The sequence below is a fragment of the Emys orbicularis genome, chromosome 13 (assembly GCF_028017835.1).
Source record: "Emys orbicularis isolate rEmyOrb1 chromosome 13, rEmyOrb1.hap1, whole genome shotgun sequence".
Taxonomy (NCBI): domain Eukaryota; kingdom Metazoa; phylum Chordata; order Testudines; family Emydidae; genus Emys; species Emys orbicularis.
Window position 1 is genome coordinate 43580073 of NC_088695.1, and position 26262 is coordinate 43606334.

Sequence of the window (26262 nt, forward strand, 5' to 3'; positions counted from 1 at the left end):
GCCGTAATGAGTGTGGAATATGAAAGTGTCTGCATTTGGTAGGTGATCTATCCAACAAGCTATAGAAGAGTGATTCATTTTCCTTATATTATAAGGTGAAAAAATAGCTAATTTTAATGTGACCATTTTCTTGTGTCCTTTACTAATATATTCTTTCATGCCAATAAGAAATTTACCATAGTCTCTGCTACCCTTTAATAAGAATTTGGAGCTACTGGAGTTTCTCTACTTTAAATTCACACCGAGAAAGATGTACCTTTTTTATTCCACAGCTGGAAATCTCCTGGGTTCTATTATACTGTCTCACTAGAATATATTATTAGATATCCCCCTTTAAACACATTCGCTGTTGTAGGATAGGATACCTTTTCAGAACAATGTGAGTTTTGACAGGGAAAGCACTTCCTTTGCAATATGAAATTGCCAGAAGATGGTATCAGATCCTTATTCAATTACCTGTGTTCTTCAGTTTATATTTTGAAATACTTTCATAGGGTTATATTAGATGTAGTTTAGTTTGGGCATTTGTAGCTCCTTAAGGAAAACATTCTGCTACTACTTTATGGTAAAAGCAAACTTACTACGGTGCTAAGTGGGAATCACAAGGAAACAGCTTAGAAGAGCAGGCCCATTCTACAATGAGCACAGAGGGCGTTGGATTCTGGGATCACCAGAGAAGGTTGAAGAGGTCACCAGGAAACAAGAGAAAATGTGCAATTATATTTTGTTACAGTACAAATCCCTCTCACATGCAGCAAATCTTCTGGGAATCACCTTGCTCAATGGCAGTTACTGGCAATTCCCAGTGACAGTTGGGAGTTACAAGCTGGTCAAGTAGACAGATTGCTCACACACATTCATTTTTAAAATCACAGCTGGTACCTTGTAGGCAGTAATAAAGTAGCAAGTCCTTTATTTCAGTGATACTCTCGGTGCAGAACAAAAATTGAAAGCAATGTTAATGAGGCGGATGCAGAAAGATTCTAATGTGAGCTCACTGCTAACCTCACCTGAACAGGCTGACTTTTTAAAATAGGGATAAAATGAAAGGGGAACTTTTAGAGGAGACAGAATTCTGACAAGGACCCAGAAATTAGTCAAAATTCGCCAGGTTGCATCAATGATGTGGCAGAGTCGTGGTACTCAGCTGTTTTATACTTGTAAGCTTTGTGGCTTCCCTAACAAAAACTTGAACATTCACAACAACTAGGGTAGCTTCTCTTCGATTAGGAAACATTGACTCCAACAGCCAGGAGTAATTTGGAAAATGTACAGTTGGGATTAGGGGCGAGGAGAACCCCACTAACTCATAGCGAGGCTATATTACACAGCTAGGCAGCCGTCCTCTGCTCCTATCTTCTTCAAAGAGCATTCCAAGGCTCCTTCCTTCTTTTAACACAAGCCTCATTATATACAAAACTCGTTCCTATATTCTCCATAACTGAGGAACATACACATACAAAACTGAATATAATGGATGGTAAAACAGTTTTTTTTTAATTGAGAAGTTTACGTAACATTAGGAACATAAGCTGACAGCAAGTCAGTGGCACCCTGGCTCTAAATGAGTGAGTACGTCAATATGGCAACTCTCTGTTATAAGATGCTGTCAAATTCAACTCCTAGCAACTGTTAGGCCAGAGTTTAGAATCTCAGTAATGTGACAATTTTTTACATTTCAGTGCACCACGCAAGGTTATTTTCTCACAACGATTTCCATTAGCTCAGTATAAAAATAATTTTAGAAGGGGGGGGGGGGGGGGAAGAGTCTGATTCAGCCACCTACAGATTCACTCACTGCACAGCATCAGATGGTAAGATTATAAAATGGGATCAGCAAAAAACAGAACAATTCAGGAAAGGAGCTGTGCTTTCATATTCATCAAATATAGATGTGCTCTGAGTGGAAGTCAATACAATACAACAAGCAGCAGGATTGGGAATAATAAAAGTGTGTTTAATAACAGCAACCTGCCAACAAACCACAATGTTAACAATAAGTTAATAAGGAAAAGGATATATAGAGCTAACTGAAAACAATTCAAGAGATTTTCTAAACAAAGAGCAACAACAATAAACACCCAAGATTTACTGCCTTCAGGTGCATTGAAAAGAAGAGCTCTAAAACCTTTTTCCTTAGTGAACCATGGATTGCAAACTCCAGGCCAGCTGAAACAGAATTAGGTATTAATATTTTAGAACTGCCACAAAGAAGCATGCCTTCTTGAACGAAAGGTTAGGTCAACAAGATTTTAAAAATGCGGTATTTAATTGTAATGTGTGCATAAACTTATGAAATCCAGTGAGCAGAGTAGTGCAGTATTTCATTTGTCAGGACTAGGACATTGCATTTGAAGGAGATGCTGCAACTGCTGATAGCTGTTGAGCTGAGGAATACATAAATCTTTCAACTTGCATGCAACACAATTACCCCAATAGGCACACAAGCTCCTAAATGAAAATGGAGAATTGTCCTGGCTACTGGTTTCAAATCCACTTCCAGGGTCAACATGACCCTGCAACCAATTTCAATTTCTGACCAATGATAGATGTAATTTTTTGTAAGATCTTTCAATCCAATAGTTGTGTTCAATGGAAGGGATAAAGAAAAAAAAAAAACACCAGAAAAAAGAGAACTCCTTCTGCCCACTCCCCAGCCTTTCCCCACCCTCCCTGAAAGGAATGCGAATTGTCCCAGTCTCCCACTGACCTCTCAAACTAACACCCTCTTCCTGCATTTGTAAAACTCATAGGAAACTAGTTTCTAGGCATTATCCATTTAAGAACTTGCTAGTTTCCTCAGTGTTCAGATCAATAAAAAAAATTGAACAAAACCTTTAAAACATGTCAGGGTTTTCTTCCCACTGAACCTCTGGAGTGGAAACTTGCTTGTTTCACAGCTCTATGGGTGCAACACTGTCAGACACATTAAGCAAAGGGAGCAAATTGTGGAATCATCTACGAATGTATTAAAAGCTCTTTTGTGCCGTCCAGGCTCATCTTTTGATTTCTCTGTTTGCTCTCCAATGTAATTAAAGAAAATTAATTGTAAAGAAAAATGTAAAGCAATCCAATTAACTGCTATAAATAAATTACTGTATGTATTAATAATATATTGCTCCTCTATGACATCCTCAATCTGCAGAACTCAAAGAACCTTCACAGTGCCAATGACTTAAGCCTTCCAGCACCCCTGGGATTCACGGTAGAAAAAAATTATCCTCATTGTACACATGAGAAACTGAGGCACAGAGAGATGAAGTGACTTGTCCGAAGTCATAACAGAAACCAGTGGCAGAGCTGGGAATAAAAACAAGGTCTTCTACTGACCAGTCCTCCTTAACCACAAGCCCATCTTTTCTCCTCATGGTTTTGGGATCACTTTTAAAATCATCTGCCTTCTACACATACAAGAAGAAAGTAGAGAACAATTAATTTAGATTGCACCTGCGAAACACATTCAGTTTTGCGGCAACCTCATTTCCTACAACTGTCCCAAGTGATTTGCTTCTTTCCATTCCTAATTGACACCAAATAACATTGTTTGGAAAACATGATGTGAAACCTCACTTATGAATCTGCTCCAAAGCCACTGCTTTAACTTTTCAGCGCAAGAAAACATTTCCGGTGCTAATTTCATAGCAATTAATATTACCCTTAAAATGATAACCCTACAATTAGAAGCAATTAAAATACTGCTGAAAAATGAGCTGCCCTGTCAATGTTGATTTCTCTTCCCATTAAAGCCAGGCTACTGAAGCAGAGCTTTACAATCATTTGCTTCCACTCTTCTGAGGGGTGCTACTGTTTTGCAGCCCTCCATGACAATTGTGCTCTTTTCATTTTCATGGTTTGTTTCAGATGTGCCAATAAAGCCAATGTGAACTAATCTAGTTAGTCTCAAAGATTAGTAGGCTTCAGTAACGCATTCATCAGCCTGTAGCTGACAAAGAAAAATAGCTTTTGCCTGATCACTTAGGACCCTAAGTCTCATTTTTAAAAATGCTATCCAAGGTCTTCACAGAAAAGAAAGGGAAGTACAGATTTTCACACAACTATGCACCTCCTGCAGCACATCCACATCCAGTGATTCAGCATCAGAAGAAACTTGTATTTTAACTGCAGCAAACAGGATCCAGCGTGAATCATTCTCCTCCATGGGAGATAAATCACTGCTGAATGCATATTTAACATTTAACTGAACTCCAGACAAGTGTGTAAAGTGGAATTGGAGCCTTGATGTAAATAACTACATTATTTTCTATTAGGAGCGCATGAACATCTTCTCCGCTATTCCTATTATGGTCAAGCTTTGTGCTTTTCTAATAGACCCCAATCTTCAGTGTGCTATGATGAAAGAAAAGCTACATAATGGAAAGTCAAGAGAAAATAATGGCTCAAATTTGGATCAGATAACAGAGCAGACTTTGACAGTGTCCTTTTATTTGTACCCAAAGCATTAAGCTACATATCTAAAAATATTTAAGAGCGCTAATTGCACTTCATATCTTTTTCCTCTATTTTTTGTATATGAATTGTGTGTTCACTGTTAAGCAAAGCAAGGGCTCACTAGATACAGGCGAGTCTCATCTTACGCGCATTTAACATGCGCGAATTCAGCTTTGCGCGGTCAGCAAAAACAAAACAAAACAAACAAAAAAAGAGAAAAATAACAATTTAAATACTATACCTGTAGTGCAGGCAATTCCGCCCGCCATTACACTCAATGTAATTTTGACTATACGCGATTTTCGCTTTACGCGCTGACAGCGGAACGTAACCCCAGCGTAAGATGAGTCTTGCCTGTACTAGTCACAAACCGCAGGATTTAAAGCCTGTTCCACCCATGTAATGGGTGTGAAAGGGTGTCAGCAAATGTCCTGCTAAAGAACAGACTAGAAGAAAGGCAGGCTTCAAGCTTAACATAATCCTCCAAACAAACTCTAGGTCCGGGGTCGGCAACGTTTGGCACGCGGCTCGCCAGGGTAAGCACCCTGGTGGGCCGGGCCAGTTTATTTACCTGCTGACGCGGCAGGTTCGGCCGATTGCGGCCCCCACTCGCCGCGGTTCGCCGTCCCGGGCCAATGGGGGCGGCGGGAAGCCATGGCCAGCACATCCCTCGCCTGCGCCGCTTCTCGCCACCCCCATTGGCCCGGGACGGTGAACCGCGGCGAGTGGCGGCCGCGATCGGCCGAACCTGCCGCGTCAGCAGGTAAATAAACTGGCCCGGCCCACCAGGGTGCTTACCCTGGCGAGCCGCGTGCCAAACGTTGCCAACCCCTGCTCTAGGTCATGCCTCCTGAATCCTCCCTTCACCCCTGATCACCACGCCAGACAGACCAGAAAGTTTCCTAAACTATGGAAGTAATCCTAATCGCCTACCCATATGGTAAATTTTACAAAAATATCCTGGATTTTTGTAACATCTGGTCATCCCAGTTAATCTGAGCTGTGGATGAAGACCATGTAGGTTGGGTTGCTGTTTAAGAAATACGTATTTTTGTTTACATCCTGATAATGGTAAACAAACATTAAATCAAACCTCAGGCATCTTGGTTGCACAACAAAAACCTACACTCTGTTCCAGAAAGAGCAACATAACTTAAAGCAGTCCTTTAATTATCTCCAGATTTACTCAGTTTTAAACAATTAGAGCAGCAGGGACATCTTACATTCAGAGCGCAATCTGCATCTCCAAAATGCTTTATGAAGCCTCTCCATGAAGCTCCAGTATAGTGCAGCCTGCTAGGGAAGGAAAGTGGCTACTTGGCACTATCTAGTGCACAGAACTCCGCTTAGCTTAGAGTGTATGGGAGGTGAAATTGTGGCTAAAACATTGGGGTAATTCCTACACAATTTTTCATAAGTGCCACAAGGTCTGTAATCTCCATGCAGACCAACCAGGAGCTCTGCTTTTAAGGTCTCATCTTGACGTCCCCACTAAATAAATTACATGGAATTAAATACAGTAGATCTACTTCTGAAGGACTGTGGCAATCCTGCCAATGTTCTCCAGGTTGCTTAGATATTTTAAATGCACTCTTTAAGCCACTAGGCCATTGCCATCTGGTTCAGTTCCCACTTCCCCCCAATACTATTCAGTGGTGCAAATTACCACATTAGCAAGTATACATATGCAATAGCCCCTTCCCAAACAAAAGCCACCTGAACCTCCTTATTGTCTTTCTAAGTATAGTACTCAAAGCCACTTAGGGTATGTCTACACTACCCGCCGGATTGGCGGGTAGTGATCAATCGATCGGGGAGACGCGGAAGCGGAGTCGACGGGGGAGCGGCAGCGGTCGACTTGCGCCGTCCTCATGGCCAGGTAAATTGACCTAAGATACGCCGACTTCAGCTACGCTATTCGTGTAGCTGAAGTTGCGTATCTTAGGTCGACCCCCCACCTTAGTGTAGACCTAGCCTTACTCAACAATACTGACTCACAAACTGCAATCTACTAAGGAGCACCTCACTAAGAAATGTCACCCACAACTCCTCTCCCACAATAGCTATCAATGCTGCAGCCTCAAACCATTTTGCTTACTGAGGCAGGAATGGTTGTTAAGAGTTCTGTCTATTTAAGGAGTTTATGGGATGCCACCATAGGTGCCGGCTGTACATTTAACAGCACAAATGTTTTGCAGGCAATCCAAACAGAGCACTGTTTGGAAGAATACAAAAACTCAGCAAAAGTTAAAGTTATTTAGCAACCAAAACAGGATGCAGGATAGGAGCAGCATTTGGGAATGCCAGCCCAAGGGGTTAGTATTTATCAAAATAAATAAGTAAACAAAATTTCAGGCCAAGTCCTGTACAGCAGCTGCCAAGCATCCCTTTTTTTGTACTTCTATGCCTGAAGTGTCCTGATGATGTATTCATCCAATTCTTTGAGGCTCGCAGCTGTGGGACCCTTCTTGCCAGCTCTTGTGAAAGAGCTTTCTTCCAAAGCTTTTTATTTGACTCATTTTAAAGGCAACGTGTTACTGGGAGAAGAGGTATTAAAAATGTGAAATTTCAATAAAGCAAAAATATATATACTCAGCTCCAGAAGTTGTTTTTTTGGGATGAAAGACACAAAAAAAGAATCCAAAATCCATATGTCTTCGGTTGATTAGTTTTGAAAAAAAAAAAAAAAAATTTGCTTCCAAGGACCAAATTGCCATTTTTATTTCAAGTCATTTTCTGGACCCATGACAATGGAAATGCTGACAAGCCGTTAATTGTAATAGCACAAGTGGTACCACAATTATTATATACATTGAGAAACTATAACAAACATTTGCCTTGGCATCCACAGAGCTATTAATTGTAGGATGGAAATGCTTTCCTATAAACATATGAGCCACAGTATTTGACAAGTGCACTCACTAAAATGGTGATTATGAAAAAAACTTGACTTGAAACCTATTTTTGTGCATGTTCCACAATGAACAAATTCTGAAAACTTAACAGCCCACAACAAAAAACCTTTTACAGCTTTGCTGTCCTCACATTTTGGAAAAGTGTTTTTCAAATAAAAATCTGAACTGTGAGGATTGATTTATACAGTTATATTGTAGCACCTCATTATGTCCAAGTCTTGTAAATAACTTTTATAATCTACAGGGATCATAAAGTATGATACTCTTTACTTTCTGATAATACACAAATGTAGTGTAAATGAACTCCAGTGTGAATGAATATTGCCTAAAGATAATATTGAAAAAACATATCATCAGTTTTTTTCTTGTTGTTTAATTATATCTTAAAATGTTAATATCGGACTAATATCTAGAGCAGTGGTTCTTAATCCACAGACTATTGGCTGCTTGCGGCCTAATCATCACACAGCTGCAGTTCATGCGACATCCTCAGGGCCATACAGGTAGTATATCTATTGTGTGGAGTGACGTTACACCACATATTCTTCATAGAAATATGGTTATGATATGAATATGGCATAACTAAGATGTTTTATTCAAGGTGGGTCATGTGAGATATCATTGGAAAGATTATGATGAATGTGATTATCCAATTTGTATGCATGTATCATTTCTGTATCTGGAGTTAGGAATATTAACTATGTAACCATTACAACTGCATATACACTTGGGAAACGCCCACCAGACCGTAAGCAATCAGCCTTGATGGGTCGTTAGAAAAAGACAACGAGTCTTTAAAGATGTGGATCTTCCATCTTCTTGGAGTTCTTCCTGTGGACATTGCAAATAAACCTGGTTTCATGGTTGCTTCAACACTGCAAGGTCAGGTAATGATATCACCTGATGCAAAATACCATCTTGGACACTGCTGGTACTTTTCCACTGGAAACAAAGGCCTTATGTAAATTCTATTTAAGGCTGGGAGGCAAGGCCATCAGCACTCTCCCTTCACTGCCTTCCCACCCAAGAAGAAAGATTGCTAAAAGTACCTGAGGAGACAAAGGAACTAAGCTGATGGAAAGGCAAGGGCTGAGTCTAGACTGAGACAGAGGAGTCTAGTCTGTAAAGAGAAACAACAAACTCTAAGCTACAGAAACTCTGCATCCTGCCTAAGCCATTTTGTAACCTGTTTCTTTAGTGAATCAAGCTTAGTTTGCGTGTTTTGTTTTATTTGCTCAGTAATCTGCTCTGTTCTGTTTGCTATCCTTTGTAATTACTTAAAATTTACCTTTTATAGTTAATAAACTTATTTCTTGTTTATAATGTCACACAGTTTGTGCAATTCATATCCGGGGTGGGGGGAAGAAACTGTGCATATCTCTCTCTCCACATCGAGGGAGAGTGCAAATTTTTATGAGCTTACACTGTGCAGACTTTTCTATACAGCGCAAGACAATATTATTTTGGGTTTACTCCCCAAAGGGGCTGTGAACTTGAGTGCTGGGCAATTTCCTAGCTGAAACTTCCCATAGAGAGCTGCTTGCAGACTTTGTATGATTCTACAGCTTGTGCGTCCCTACCTGTGTGTGTGCTGCCAGAGGCCGGAGAGCCTGATTCAGCAAAACAGGGAGAGGGAGCCCAGGCTAGTGGAGCAGGCAGGCTCAGTGAATCCTCAGTACATCAGGTGGCATCCCAGACCGGGGTGTGTGTGTATAAGGGTCTAACCTATCACAGTATACATTGTGTGGATGCGGCCCGCATAACACATAAAGAGCTGCAAAATGTAGTCTTCTATGGTAAATAGGTTGAGAACCATTGATCTAGAGAGACTGAACATTTCAAGCAGGTTTGTGAATTATAGAAATATAGGGCTGGAAGGGACTTCAAGAGGTCACCTAGTCCATCCCCCCCGCCCCATTCCTGTTTGTCTAACCTGTTCTTAAAAACCTCCAAGAATATGGATTCCATAACTTCCTAGGTGATTCTCTTCCAACATGTATGCCCTATGTGTGATCACTGAGCCACACGGCAACTTCACGGATCACATTCTTCCGGGGCCAGTCCATACAGGCTGGCTCAAAAGCTCCCCACCAAACTTTTCTTGAGAGCATCTCTGACCAAATCAATTTTGCGTGTGAACATTACCACCTAATCAATTCCGCAGTCCTCAGAATCCTAATTCTCAAATTTACTCTGGTGCAAGCCCCAAGATCATTTTCATGAAGGTGAATAAGTAGGGCATAAGGTGCCCTTGAAAAACCCAGGCAGAATTTATAAAAAACGGGGTAAGCATGAAAGCCAATTGGCTTGACCTGTCCATGAGAGGTGGAGGACTGGAGTGTCAGGGACCCACAGCTGACTCATTGCTCATTGCCTTCTGCTGACTGAGCTAATGAACTCGGCCTCCTGGGCTGAAGGCTCAAACTGGCACAGTCTCAAATCTCAGCAGATCTAGATGCCTGGTGCTCAGTCGTGTTCCACAACCACAGCTGTGTTTCTGGTCCTGCCCTCAGATCCCTGTTTCTTGTCCCTGGCTTCCTGCTCCTGTTCTGGCTGATACTCTGGCTCCAACCTCTGGCTCCCGGCTCCAGCTTGCTCCCTGGACTTGATAGTCATATTCTGACCACAGCTTTGATGCTTGGCTCCTGATTTCTGGCCCTCAGCTCTAGTTTGCTCCCTGGACTTGACATATGGCTTATGAACATTGCTCTGACCTCTGGCTCTCGCTCACCCTGACTTGATAACCTGGCTAGACCTGCCTAGCTCTGTTTCAACCACTACACCAGCCTCCTGCCCTGAACACTAGACAAGCATGTCCACAGCCTAATCATTACACAGAGAAGAAGGAGAGGCCTGGTTCTTGCCTTGCCAAGTATGTGCTTCTGCCTTCCCCTCCCTTTTAGGCACTGTCTCATATCCCTGCAGGTCTGACAGGGATGCTATTGACTTCAGTGGAGCCAGGATTTCATTCTAAATGTTATGGCACCTCAGGCCTGTTCTGCTACATACGCTGGTTCCAGCCTTCTGCTCATCTACTGGCAAGATAAGTAATTATGAATCCCATTCAAAAAGATCCGCCATTCTTAGAGGGAAAAGTCTATGATTAAACTGGACCAAACAGTGGTAAAAACACAATGATTGCTCTCTTCAAGTCAGGCTTAATGACCCTCTCAGAACATCTATTTTATGCCACTAAAACATCATGGATGTAGGGAGAATAAATACTTCCAGACTTGTAAGATAGGACCCTGCTTTTGGCTTTGACACAGTTAGCTCAGTGCACCTGTTGTTTTCTTCCTTAGTAGTTCCAGCCTTCTGTAGACCTTCTCTGGCAGTAAGCACAATCTAGTGAATATTTACACAGTCCAGCAGGTCCTAGACTATCTGCTATCAATGTCTAAACAAATGTGACCAAAGACTCATTCTGAAAGCCAATGTAATTCTGCTTTACAGGATACTATGCTTGGGGGAAAAACCACCTTTTCCTTCCATGTTAGAATTTAAAATGTAAAAAATTTTGAACGATTTTTGTCAAATGCTGGTAAGTATCTTTGACACATGAAAAGCAGTTCTGAGACTTTCCACTACACCCTAAGGCCTATTACTGGCTCATCCCACAAACAATAAGTAACGAGAGAACCGGAAAAAAATTGTTTTAGCTCTGCTGAGCAGTCAGAACCTAGATTCTGCTTAGGTGAACTATCTAAAATTCCCAGTCTTATAAAACTGGGACAGAAATATTTTGAGATTTAGGTGCAGTAAAGTTTTTGAGATGTTTAACCACAATGCTGATGCTTAACAAATAATTGTTTTTTTATGCCCAGTGCACATTGGATGCAAACTGCAAAACATTTTGTCTGAATTCTAATTTCAATCACAGTATCAAGAATCCACAGGAGACTAAGGACATGCAGATGCAATATATTCCTGCATTCTAGACACTCGTCTATCTATGACCACTGTATTCAATATAAGAGAATTTGAGGCAAGCATCCTTTTAAAAAAATTGCTCCATCAATACATGGCATTGGCGAACCCAGATTGATAGCTGAGGTTAATGACTAGGCAAGGAATCACAACTGTGGCAGCAGCAAGTTCTTTGTTGCAAATCCTGCAAGCACATCTGCTGCTGTTCGGCGTATCAACTCAATTAGGATAGTGAATGAGAAAATGCCAAAGAAGAAATTCTGAGCAATACACACTGTTGACTTGGGATGCTGTCTGAACAGAGTCCATTTTCTACTTTAAATAAAATTATAATTATTTTTAAGAAAAACACGAAAGCGGTCTTTCAAAAGAACAAGCTACAAACCATCTACCTTGGATTTAAACCGATTATTATTTCCTCAGTTTCTCCTGTGCTGCTAGATAATTTTGTATTTCAAATCAATAGTCTGTTTTGCCTCCCTAATGAATCTCCCTGATAGAGCCTTTTTGTCCATTTAAAATATTTTTAGCTTGCCATTAAAACGGATAGAGACAAGATATGGACAGGAGAGCAGGCAATGCAGATTTCTGTCCAGCACATTCCTAATTCTTATCAAATTGCATTGTGTTGTTATACATAGTGAATATTTTTTTTGATATCTTTATACACCTGTGTAGATAAACTGTTCCTCTTCATGGAGATGTGTATACATTGCAGTAACAGACAAATCTTTCAAATTTGTGACGGGTTGGGTGAGGTAATATCTTTTGTTGGCCCAGCTTCTGTTGATGAAAGAGACGAGCTTTCAAGCTACACGGAGGAGCTCTTCTTCAGTACTCTTCTTGCCTCTTTCACCCACATAAGTTGGTCCAATAAAAGATATTTCTTCACCCACCTTATCTCTCTAATAGCCTGGGAGCTACACGGCCACAACACCACTGTAAACAAATAATCATGTGCACATCCGACCTTGGAACCTCACTGAAGCTGTCCAGTTCTGCTAGTCTTATCTAAATACAGTAACACCTCCTGTCCTAAAACGACTTCTGTTTTTTCCTCTGGGAAACTTTTCTTAAAACTGAGACACTTGAAAACTACAAGTATTGTATCTTCAATACTCAGGGAATAAATGATTGAATCTGCTCTGTTTCTTCAACATGATGATGCATGTGAAAAGAACCAGCAGCACCTGTAGAAGCTACAATCATTTTACCCTCTTTGAAACTTTGAAGAGACATTTATAATACAAAAAGCTAACAAAGAATTTGATCCTGCTACACTGGAGTCAATGGGACTTTTGTTATTGATTTAAAAGGAAGCAGGATCGGGCCCACAATGCATAAAAAGATGAAAATATTAACTAATGTCTATAGGCTAATTGGTGAGTTGGCAAGATTTCGAAACTGATCTTCTGCACTTTCTTTAAATTCAAGCGTCTTTCTTTCTAGTCAAAGTACCATGAGAGGTTAAAATGAATTAATCTAGAGTAGCAGCAGAGAGTCCTGTGGCACCTTATAGACTAACAGACGTACTGGAGCATGAGCTTTTGTGGGTGAATACCCACTTCTTCGGATGCATGTCACCCACGAAAACTCATGCTCCAATATGTCTGTTAGTCTATAAGGTGTCACAGGACTCTTTGCTGCTTTTACAGATCCAGACTAACACGGCTACCCCTTTGATACTAATCTAGAGTAGTTTCAGATACCAGTTTCCAGGCGGGATACTAAAACAAGTTATTGTAAAATAAAACTACTTGTTGTCAATACACTGCTCATTGTTCAGTATTTGAAAAGTCTTCAAAATCGCCTTAGTTTCCAATTACAATCCTATACTTTGAACTCTGGTATAACTGTTTCAGGACATCTAACTAATGCTGAATGTCAACTTCATCCTGGGACCCTAATTCAACAGAACTGTTAAGCACATGCCTAAAAAAGCGGTTGCTTAAAATCATCCCTATTCAACAAAGTAATTAAGCATGTGCTGAAGTCCCACTGAAGTCAATGGGATTTAAGCATGTGTTTTAAGTGCTTTGTTGAATCATTTTTGCAGGGCAGCTTTAAAGTTAGGTATTTAAGCATGTGCCTTTCTGATTAATGGCCTACATTAATACAAATATTCAATTTCTTCAGTGTTATGATTTTCAAATCAATTCCTCCTGACGTTACAGTTTAGACACCTTGCTACATCATTTAAGAAATGCCTTCACTATTTAGTGAAAGTAACATGACCTAAATAACAGCACCTTGGAGAAGTTTACTCCTCCTCCATCAGTGGGACGCAAGTGGAAAAAGTTAGCTAAAATTAGTCGTCACATGGCTGCTATTCTGATCTTCTGTAGTTATATGTTATCCTTCTCTTTCCTTCCTTTCCAGTGTCTTTTACAAGATTTAATAGAATATTGTGTAAAATATTCTGGTGTCAAAATGATGAAAAAATGTAGGTAGATAGGTATGGGGAAAATCTTGATGGTCCTGTAAAAGTCTTGAAGATTCAGAAATGTGGTTTCCTTTACAATCAATCATAGACAGCCTGACAAGAAAACCCAGAATGTGTGTTCTAACTTATTCTGAAACATAAGAAAAAGTGAATAACTAAAGGTAATATCCTTTATCATTTAATGTATTTTTGGTAGACTGCACAGTCTGGCATCTAAAGGGGGCAAGACTGATGTTCAATACCTACATATGATGAGAGCAACAACGGATACTTCACTACAACCAGGAAAAAAAGAGAAAAATGGAGACATCCTCACATCCCTCCAGCTCTGCTTTGGCTTCAGAACTGAAATTAATTCCCCATCACAATAGAGCAATAATGAAGGGAGCAGCACTCTCATCTTAAAACCCAAAGGATCACAAAGTTCATATTCTGAGGGCCAATTTTTCCACTGACTGTTTTAACTGTAAATGTTTCTTATATGTTTGCTTTACAGATCCCATCACTGGAGGAGTCCTGGTCATTTGGGTTGAAATCCTGGTCCTGTTGAAGTCAATGGTAAAATACCCATTGACTTCAATGGGGCCAGGATTTAATCCCTGCTTATTACTGTAGACACTTCCCAAATGACATCACATTTCATTATTTCTATTGTTTTCAAATAAATTTGTACATTTAATTAGCGGGGTCTGACATCTGTTTTTATTAGTGTCTGGAAAATGAGGACACGACAATTTATTTGGGTTTTAGATATATTTTACATATTAATTCAACATGATCTTTACGACCTGTGAGATACAGGAGAGAAAGGATCAACTATACAACCCCCCATCTCCTCCTCCTTTCCTACTCTCCACACCACGAGCTCTTTTAATGTAAATACATTTTAATCTGAACTGTACATAGTATTCTGGATGTGAGAACACAAATAATTTACTTTAAATAGGAACGAATTGTAACATTTGTCACCATCACAAACGCTTCAGGCATAATGTACACTGCTAGTCACTCCTAGCTAAAATATAAAAAGTAGAAAAATTATCAACAGAGCAAGGAATGTGTATTTTATGTTTGTTAATGTTTCAGTTGGTAACTAAAGGCCAAATCCCATTCTCTGATATGCATGAGGAAGCTCCACTGAAGTTAACAAAAGGAATATGTGCCTACTTGAAGAGAAATCTAAGCAGTCTCTCCCCCCCCCCCCCTTTTTTTTTTTTAAGTAAATGAGGCCCAGCTTTTCTGAATGTTTCAGGTTACTGTTGGTTACCTAAAAAATTAATTTCACAGAGATTTTAAAGTTAGTGTTCCTGCGTTTTAATTTAGAGCCACTATTATTTCTTTGAACTATGTGCGTATCTATTATAAACTAACCTGTTCTTTTAAATAATAACATGGCATTTCTTAGACTAAAGTACATATTGAATGAAATCCTTGCCTTACTGACATTAATGGGGTGTTTTGTTCTTTACTTCAATGAGCCTAGATTTCATTCATGGCACATAAATAGGCTACAAATAATGCTGAACACAACTTATGTTAGTTATTCCAAAGCCCAGGAAAGTTCAAATTAAACTCTTCTATTGTCACCAATTCTCAGAACACTTTTTTTTTTTTTACCTGTGACTTGCAGTTTGTCACCACTGACTTCAACTTTCAGATAAATCCTTCCTCTTTTCTCTGTGTGATCCATTCCACACAGACTTGGGACGTTTATTACACACTGTTTGTGAACATTCATATCGCAAGCTGTGGATCAGGAAAGAAAAGATGGCATTCAGAAAATGATGGCATGTATGAAAGTCAATATATTTATGCTAAATACATATGGTAAACATGAGTGGTAAAATTATTCTATAACATCTGATTAATTGTTGGGGTTTTTTTTTAACCGACCAAAATGCAATGGCTCTCCTTATAAATATTATTAAAAAACACTGAAGTATTAACCACAATAAAAGGCTCAGCTTCAGTCACCTAAAAATGTGACCTTATTAATGGAATGTAAAACAGACAAAATGAAGAGTCCATGGAATAAAGACCTGATCCAAAATATTAGAACATTTGCTATAAATTACTGTAACCAATTCAGAAATTGACAGTTTGCTTATTGATACAAAACTGTAAATATTTCTTTTCTAATTTCCATAATACTAGCATGGGGGGATGGAGAGAAAATGAGTGAAAAGGCTGATCATGCAGATGTAACAGAGGAAGAGATGTCAGGATTTGGACATGATCTGGGTATGTGATCTAGAGAGAAGGCAGTGGAAAATCATATCCATATTACCTACCTTGGTGACAGTTTAATGGTGCTGATGCCATCAATGACAAAGAAAAGGGTGAGTGGAAGGTTTGGGATGGAAGATAAGGAATTACAATGTTAATCATGTTAAACGTAAATTATGATGAGAAATCTAGCAAGAGATGTTAGAGACACAAGCTGAGATGCAGGATTTAAGGTGAGAGAGTCCACGCCCCACCCCTGCCACCACAATAAATATTCTGGGAACAGTGAGAGAGAGATGAAAAGAACTGAAGACAACAAAGTCAAGGGGGGGAACAAGATTTCAAGGAGATGATGACAGATCATGTCATCAGCACACAAGAGATCAAGGAATATGAGGATGGACTAGAGGGTGCAATATGTGGCCAGGAAGAGGTCATTATGAACATTGACATGGAGTGGAGCAGGAGGAAGCTAGTTTGGGAGGAAGCTGGGATGACACTGGAGCAGAGGAAATCAAGGCAATGGTTGTAGGACGTGCATTTGAGGAGTCTGGAGGTGGGACAATAGGGAGAATGGCCAGCCCAAAGCATGGCTCTGTTGTGACAGTACAAATAATATTTATGCATTTTAAACCATTTTTTGTTTTTTTGCCACCCTTTTACACACCCAAGGGTGATTCCTTTTGCCTATCTTTTGGGGTACAGATTCCATATGAATTATGGTTGTTGCAGGAGTGACTATGAAATACGGGACCTTAGCTAGCAGCTGGGCTGAACCAATGTCTCCACAAAGGATGCATCCTTCCCATCCCAAGTAGAACAAGCTTCAGAACTGCGATGGCAAATACACTTTAGCCATATCAAACTCAATAGATTCCTTTTTCAGTAACCAGGATGGTTTGCATTAGCATATTTTTACAGCATTTTTCCCACTGGAGGAGGTTTGGCTGATTTATATTGTTTTACTGAGAGTCTTCAATAATGAAATATTCATTTGAAATATACAGTACTGTATATAACTGTAATTGAAACAATATTTTTCCAGACAAAGGAAAGAGGACGCGTGATGCCTAATGGTTTCCCTTATTATCTAAAAGGCCATTTTAATAACTTTAGAAAAACTTACTTACTGTCACATTTCATCCCTTGATGTAGAAGTCCATACAGCAATGATCCACAATGGTCACAGAACGTTGGGCTTCCATATGTGTGGATTTTAAACTTGTGTTTGCTTCTGGGATCCTAAAGAGGAAGCAGAAATAGGTTCTTAAGTAATGTCTAAAACTGCAAACCAAATTTCAAATATTACTGTAAATGTTGAATACATTAGAGGTCCACAGTTTATGTAGCAGAAAAGCACACTATATGTACTGTAGAATACAGCGAAGTCACAAGGTACATGCTAGTTGAGTGAACCTAGGGTTGGTACAGCTATCAATCTGCAATTAAAACACACATTTACAGGAGCAGGATTGCATACTAAACAACAGGATTTAGCCTTCGATGAACATGACATATACTAGATATCTTTATTCACAAGTTGTGACTAATTAAATTTAATAACAGTCATTGCTTCAAATGAAGATATATGATATTTGGGAAAAAACATGTTTTGGAAGTTTGTTCTGACACTCAGGTAAGCGCTTTAATCTGAAGAACATGGAAAAAACTACTGTAAAATCCAATATCAAAGATGATGTTCAAATATTGTAAATCTGTAATCTGTATTATTATAAAGGAAAAGGGGCTCATTTTAACTTGACACGTGCTAAATATTTTACTCAGACTGCTATTCCTGACTGAATTTCCAACTAAGAAATTTATAGCGATGAGACATCTTAATGCCACTGGCCGCTTGGAAAAGATTTCTAGTTTAGGATCAGTGAAATGGAATACACCCAAATCATTTAAGTCAAACAAATACAGTACTATAACTCCAAATAGGGTTGCCAACCTTCTAATCGTAGAAAACCAAATACCTTTGCCCTGCCCATTTCCCCGAGGCCCCACCCCCACTCTCTCCATCCCCCCTCCCTCCGCCATCCTCACTCACTTTCACCAGGCCGGGTCAGAGGTTTGGGGTGTGGGCTCTGGCTGGGGGTGTGGGGCCAGGGATGAGGGATTTGGGGTACAGGAGGGGGCTCTGGGATGAGGCCAAGGGGTTCGGAGTGTGGGAGAGGGCTCCGCGCTGGAGCAGGGGGTTGGAGTGTGGGAGGGGGTGAGGGCTCCGGCTGGAGGTGCAGACTCTGGGGTGGGACCAGGGATGAGGAGTTTGGGGTGCAGGAGGGGGTTACAGGCTGGGGGGTGGGGGCAAGGGGTTCAGAGTGTGGGAGGGGGCTCCAGGCTGAGGCAGGGGGTTGGGGTGTGGGAGCGGGTACGGGATCTTGGCTGGGGGTGTGGGCTCCGGTGTGGGGCCAGAAATGCGGGGTTCAGGGTGCAGAAGGGGGATCCCGGCTGGGGCAGAGGGGTGGAAGTGGATCAGCTGAAAAATGACTATGATTTTGAATCTGAAATTAATTACATCATCACTCTTTTTTGTTTCTTTCTTTCTTTCTGCCCATTCTCTGACTAACTCCATGGAGAAAGGGATTATGCAATTCCAGATCCTTCTAGCATTATTACAACTTTAATGAATACCTAACTGTCATGCAAGGACTCCTTTAACACAGCAAATAGCTACATCTTAATCTAAATGCCACCCTCAACAGGTAGGTGTAGTTGATTAGGCTGCTGCCAAGTGGGGAAAGCCCCAGCTGTAGAGAAGAAGGCATTTGATGACAGGCACCAGTTAGCTCCTCCTTGCCCCTTCCCCCCCGCCTGTACAAAAAGTTTCCTTCTGTGTACATTTTAAATTAATACCAATGGTCATATTATTTTACATTTAGATTATTACCATACAGTCAGCAAAAAATAAAGTACCATGTCAACTTAAACTAAGCTTGCTAGTTTCCGCTTTTCAGCTAATACTTAAGAAGATTCATAAGAAGAATAAAACACATGAACTCAGCTTTCAAGTTGACAATATATTACATTGATTGTTGTTTATTTCTCAGCCTGAAATATGTTATGAAAAGAAATGCTGTACATATTTATTTTGTGAATGCTGTCAGTCTAAATTGAACTACACTCACAATTTTCCAGAGAACATCTGTTTGTTACTTATTAAAGATGTAACCAATGGGATCTTGTGGTATGGGGTCATGGGAATGTGACTTTTCAGAAAGTTATCTGAAGAATAGAACCACACAGTTCCTCTGAAGGAGGAGGAGTGCACAGTAATATCAAAACCATTTAAAATAAAGTTTCAATGCCAACTCTTCATTCTATTTTTAATTAGGAAGGAGCAGGGGTAAATGCTGCCTTAACTTGTAATTCTATATAAACATTATTTTGCTAACCACTGTTGCTGTTGCTAAGGTCAATAAATCTGTTGCTAAGACTGACACTGGAGAGGCACTTCTTTTTAAAACTTGTGTTAAACATCTGCCATAAATGACATTTATGACTGACAGATTATAAAACTGTAAGTATAAGGGAAAAGCAAATACAGGAAATGATCATTGTGAATGCTTAATTAATCATCTGCTGTACCTGTAATACAGGTATTACACTAAAACTGTAAAACAAGTATTGTCAAATAGTTGTTGTAGCATGGAAATACTTGTACAATATACTTTATCTGTAGATGTATATTGCCTCTGGCTGGTACATATGAGTCGAAGTGATCACCTGCCAAATATTTACAATTATCCTTATACTTATTGTCTGACACTGTTGATTCTGATCCCAATTCTCTTTAAATCAGGTTGATAAATTCTTTGTTGAATTTAGCTATTAGTTTGCAAACGTTGAAGTCATACGTTATTTGATTTTATAGTTTCATATTATATAGTTAACTCCATTATTTTACCCAATTCCATTGCATTTTTATAGTGGCTTAATATGCTTTAAGCACTCCTGTTTATGTATAAAACAACAAATAAAATATAAATAATAAAAATACAGTGTTGGGCTCATTCTATACATGTTGTAATTGTGCAATACCTTTGTACTTTTTTGTTTTATTTGTTAAATTACTATTCAAACATTTGGGCAAAGCAGGATTATGCCATAGAAACAGATCATGTGGCTGCCTTGGTTATCAGCAGTTGATTCAATACCGTGTGCCATAACTAGAAAGCTTATTTAACAATACAGAGCACCTTTTTTTACCCATTTTGATTACACATACATGAGTTTAATAGTGGGACACCAGAGATTGCTCCATTAAACTGGATAGCCCTGATCCTGCAACACTGATACATGTGCTTAACATGACTATCATGAGTACTCCCATTCAAAGTAATCATTAAGTATTTGTAGAACCATTTACAGGATCGGGACCTAACTGTACAGCCTAATAACAGTGTCTTATATTAGGAAAGGCTAGACCACGCTTGTCAGAAAGCAGCATACCAATGAGCCGTCCATGGGACTAGCACTTGCTTAATCTCACCTAATATCAATGAGTAAAACATTTTATGAAACTTCCAAATGGTCAAACATATGAGCCAATAGCATGCAAACTTGGGGGCAAGTTCTGTCCTCAGATATCTCCAGGAAACAACTACTGACTTAAACAGAATTATGTATATGCACGAGGGCAGAATTTGGTTCTCACTTCTTGCCAGTAAAATGCTACAGAAATAAATTAACTAGGATATAAAATTATATGACTTCCACTGGCTTTCACAAATACTTATAAGGCACTCCATTATATACGCATATATAATTTAAAACATCACTCAACTTTTTACATTTCATTTAATAGTAGTTTCCTGCCCAACTTAAGAAAATGCCTGTAGTGCTATGTTTAAAATAACACATACAGCATGAATTAGATCTTTTGAGCAGCAGTACATTTGTTCTGACCATTTTATTCTATACATTCACACTCACAAGACTCCTTCTTGTCTGAATGTGAATGCAGAGAAAGAAATATCAAAACTCCTGCTGAAATGGAAATTCTCCCTTAATATGAAATCCATTTTAAACATTTTCCAGTTGCTTGATTGACAGCAAACACAAAAACCTCAGGAACTTTTAAGGCTAGAAAATGACAGAGGCATTTTCCATCAGTCTAACTCTCTCTTTTTTTAATCCTGTGTTTTTTTTGTTGGGCAACAAGTCATGAAAGATTCATGTTGCCACGGTAAAACATCGTTCCCATTCTGGGCTGGCATTTGGATATCTAACTCACTAGATCTGCAGGGAATGTTGCTGTATTTGTGTGTCTAAGCTTGTACTACACTGCAGGATTTCAAACTCTCTGTGCAGTAGTGGCAGCTTGAAATATGAAATGGTACAAGCACGCCTATAAAGCCATGATTTCAAGGCAAATGCATTACCCTGACCATTGCCTAAGACAAGGTCTGATTACATTCACTAAACATGGAAAAGGGGTATACACGTGTGTTAAAAAAAAAAAAAAAAGGATCCAAGATAAAATCATTCAGAAGATAGAGGCTTTTCTGATCATCTCTTCCATATATTCTAAAATGGTATCTGAGAATTCATGTGTGAGCACTTCAGTCATTACTTTGCTTCCTAATTGCATGGGTATAGCAAATACAATGTGAAATTCCATAAAACCACCTTTGAAAAAAACGTTTCACAATACGATAAGGATGTAGTGAACTTGAAGTAAACATGAAAATACACAAAAAGGGTACAATCTATTTAGCTTAATGAATCATATTAGATAGAACACTACATATTTACCAACACACACACTGGGTAGTTCACTGATGTAATGACTTTTGTAGTATTACAACAGTAACATTATTCTATGAATGAATGGTGCTTGAACAATTTCCCTAAGACACTGAACAGAAACATCTTTCCCGTTAACTATCCACCTGTTCTCTTCAACAATGGGAATGCTGCAGTTCCCATTAATATTTGGGCTCCCATATGCCACTCTTTTAGTATCCAGGAAGTAAAGAGATCACAGGATCTTGTTCTAATCTCACATCCTGTTATATTTTAAGGAGGAGTCCAGTGTCGGGTAGTAAATGGCACTGTCTTTATTGTTTAATGGCAGCAGTAGGAGGAGGAAAGCTTCTATGAGCTATATCTATCCTTGCACGTGAGGCTCCAGATTGTGCCTGTAATCCATCTATTAAAAAGGTGCTCTAGTGCCAGAAGAAAATGAAAAGCCACAAAGGAATATCCTCAAGCACTAGAAGAGTCTATTAAGAATTCCCTCACACTAAATCCACCAAATCCTAGGAATTCCCATTAATGCTAAAGACACAGGAGCTGCCAGAGTGTGCACAATGTGAAGTGCATATTATTTATTAAAAGCTGCTCTTTTAATTCACTTAGGGCATGATCCTGCGAGTTCCTGCAGGTCTGGATTCGTAATAAAAGGGATTCCATCTCATGCTTCTATAATCCTAATTCAATAATACTCTCAGATAAATCAAGCCCAGAAGCAGCTTTCTAGTCATGTATTTTGAAGATTTTTTTTGGATATAAAGTGATATAGTGGGTCCTGGCATGCAAAAGACTTGCACTTAAAACAAACAAACAAACAAACAAACAAGAAAAAGTCAAAGCATAGATTTGTTGGAATGTATCATATCAGAGTTCACTAGAGGCACACAAAGCTGTTATGTATGATCAAGTAATTCACTCCGCCAAACAGGCTGATTAGGACAATTTTTCTTCTCACAACTCCACTTCACTCCTATGCTTTAAATATTCTAGACAGGAGAAGAGACTCAAATACACTTTCACTCCTCTAGAGGGAGGAAGAACAACATATAGGCACATAATCTAACCACTCTTTAAAAAACAACAACGATGCATTTCCATTAAACTAAAGATAAATTCTTCTCCCTGCAGCAGCACAAGCACAATTTATTACTCTCTGGTAGCTAATATAGTTCAACAATGGCTGTTATGAATATAGACGTTGTGCAGTCTATATGGTTTTATAAAAACATGATAAGTGAATATAATGTAACTGGAATAGTTTTATAAAAACATGATAATAAGTGAATATAATGTAACTGGAATATGCTTCATGCAAAAGGTCTCTTATAAGGTATCATTACAAAGCTTATAATCTACTGAGTGTGATCATCCTATTTGTATAAATGTACCACTCTTGTATCTGAAACTAGAAATATAAAATATAACTCTGCGGGCCTATTGTAATTATGCAAAGTGTGGGCCATTAACGGTGGTTTGGAATCTTGATGACTCCCATTGTCTACAGATGGCTGTGTTTACCTGTGAATCTTCCTGTATATGTGTGTGCTGGCAAGTGGGTAATGAAGTCTTGCAGTGACATGTGATCATGTCACCTGAACTGGAATCCATCTTTAACCTGGTGCTTTTCCAGTGAGGGGGGGGGTGGAAACCCAGAGGGACAAAGGGTTCCCGCCTTATGCAAAAGATATATAAAGGGGTGGAAGAGAACAGAGGGATGGAGGAGCCATCATGAAGAATCCCCTAGCTATCACCTGAGCTGCAACAAGAGCTGTACCAGGGGAAAGAATTGTGCCCAGGCCTGGAAGGTGTCCAGTCTGAGAAAAAGCTTACTGAAGCATCTCTGAGAGTGAGATTATCTGTATTCAGTTTGATTAGACATAGATTTGCGCATTTTATTTTATTTTGCTTGGTGACTTACTTTGTACTGTCGATTACTACTTGGAACCACTTAAATCCTACTTTCTGTATTTAATAAAATCACTTTCTACTTAGTAATTAACTCAGAGTATGTATTAATACCTGGGGGAGCAAACAGCTGTGCATATCTCTCTTGTTATAGAGGGCGAACAATTTATGAGTTTACCCTATATAAGCTGAATACAGGGTAAAACGGATTTATTTGGGTTTAGACCCCATTGGGAGTTGGGCATCTGAATGCTAAAGACAAGCACACTTCTGTGAGCTGTTTTCAGGTAAACCTGCAGCTTTGGGGCAAGTAATTCAGACCCTGGGTCTGTGTTGGAGCAGATGGGAGTGTCTGGCTCAGCAAGACAGGGTGCTGCAGTCCTGAGCTGGCAGGGAAAACAGGAGCAGGGGTAGTCTTGGTACATTAGGTGGCAGCTCCCAAGGGGGTTTCTGTGATCCAACCCGTCACAGTTTCCATTAAACTTTGGAACAGAAAGTGTAAAACTGACAACTTACGGCACTATTTCTATGCCATGGGTAAATGTTAAATAATCAGACAAATTAATTTTGATGTACTTTTTCTGGCCAGCAACACTTGCAGCTGCCCTGATGCAAATGTTGTGGAACAACTAATTAGCTTATATTGGTGGAAATGTTTTGCAGGTGATGCCATGGAAAAGCTAAATACATAAATTATAAAATATACTTTATACTTCTAACAGTAAAGACATGGGATGTGGACAGCAATCCTGATTTGATGTTTTTATTTAAAGGTGCATGTGTGTTTTTAAAGAAAAGAGCTGTTATTTCTCCAGTGCCAGCAGGAATTGGAAGTCTGCCTTGAAGTTCTAGACCTTAGCTTTGTTTCTAACATCATAACAAATGCTACTGCACATACCCCACCTTGGACATTTAGCCATCAGACAGATCTGCTATGACTCCTATCCTGATAAATACCTCCTTAAAGTCAAGTAATAATAATTTTGAATAGGAAATTTAACTATTGGTCATGTTAGATAACTGTGGGAAATAAAGGGGGGGGGGAAGAAAAATGCTACCGTAGATTATGAGAAGAAGAAAGGTTCAGATTGTTTCAAATTCTATATTTGAACAGCATATTGTTTAACAGTTAGAGTAGGAGTCACAGTTGGAACTCCTGGAATGCATTTGTGGCCCTGCCACTAACTTGCTGTTTAACCTTGGTTAAGTCACATACTCTTGCCGTACCTCAGTTTCACTAGTGTACAAAATTAGAATAACACCATGCAGTGCTGTTGCAAAGTCAAATTAATTTAAATTTGTATAAAGTGCAAAAATGCTATATTATCATACAGCAAAGAAACCAATTATTTACAGAAGTGCATGGTGTGGGTTACAGTAGCTCGTACAACTCAAGACTTAGGACAGAGTCAGGATACCTGGATTCTTTTTCCAGCTCTACTTCTGACATGCTGCATGGCCTTGACCAAGTCTTAACTTCTCTGTGCTTCAGCTTCCCCATCTTTAAAACAGAGGTAATGATATTTACTAGCTTTAGTAAAGCAATATATAAGTGCTATGTATTATTTCTTCTTCTTCGATTCCTGTACACCAGATAAGCAATGACAATGGGGCTGAATGAAATCTTTCCGCCACTTTCTGTCTTGTACCAGCTTCACAGCTTCATTCATCTTTAAAACTTTTTGTTCTATGTCATTCTTCAGCATGTCGATCCAATGCATCCTTGGTTTTCCTCTATTTCTAGTTCCTTGCACTCGCATATCTTGCCTTCTAGTATATCCTTGCTGGGTCCATTCTTGACACGTGTCCCAACCATCGCAATTGTCTTTCTTGAATTTTCTGTAACAGCATTATTTCTTGCCCTACTCATTTTCTTATCACTTCATTTTTTATTTTCTGCAATCTTGAAACACTCGGTATTCCCCTCAGTCAGTTCATTTCCACAGGCATTATCTTTTGTTCACCAGCTTTCCTCAGACTCCAGCATTCTGACCACACAGCAGTATCAACACAACTCTTGTCTCATAAACACTGATTTTTGTTTTTATCTAAATGTCTTCAGCCCTCCAGATCTTGCAGTTTTCTGAATGCTGTGGCCATGAGTCCAATTCTTCTTTTTATACCATCTTCACAATTCCCATTCTTCAGTACTAGTCCTCCAAGGTACACAAATGTTTCTATTTCTTCTAATTCTCAACTTTGATCTTCCACTTGTCTTCCAATTGCCAAAATTTTTATCTTTTCCATGCTGATCTTCAGTCGGAATTTTCCACATTCCCTGCCCTCCTTGGATATGAGAGCAATATCATCTGTAAATCTAATGTTATTCATGTCTTCCCACATAACATGTCTCCTCCCATTTCCCTATGTATTAGTTATTTATTATTAATGCACAATGTACCAATAAACTGAAAAAATTATTACTTTTGATGCAAGTAGATACGTGATATGATCCGATCCGAAACCCTACCACACAACAAATATAACTGACAACACCTACGGTTTACCTACATGCACCCAGAAATAGTCTGCAGTGTAAGGCATAGGAAGGAGTCAACAGCAGAGATTTTTGGGGAGTAAACCCTTGAAAATTTACATCAAGGAAATATTACAAGGATATTGCTCTCTGAGCAGCCT

The 26262-nt window shown here is 39.3% G+C and overlaps 1 protein-coding gene across 1 annotated transcript in view; it reads right to left on the reverse strand.

Moving 5' to 3' along the window:
- The window catches only part of PRKCA (protein kinase C alpha), a 295766-nt gene that overhangs the window by 79280 nt on the left and 190224 nt on the right, over positions 1-26262 (reverse strand). Inside the window, exons 4-5 of the mRNA XM_065416263.1 lie at positions 17091-17202; positions 15352-15480 (exon numbers count right to left, since the gene is read on the reverse strand). Coding sequence (XP_065272335.1) covers positions 15352-15480; positions 17091-17202 — 241 coding nt within the window. The remainder of the gene's footprint in view (positions 1-15351; positions 15481-17090; positions 17203-26262) is intronic.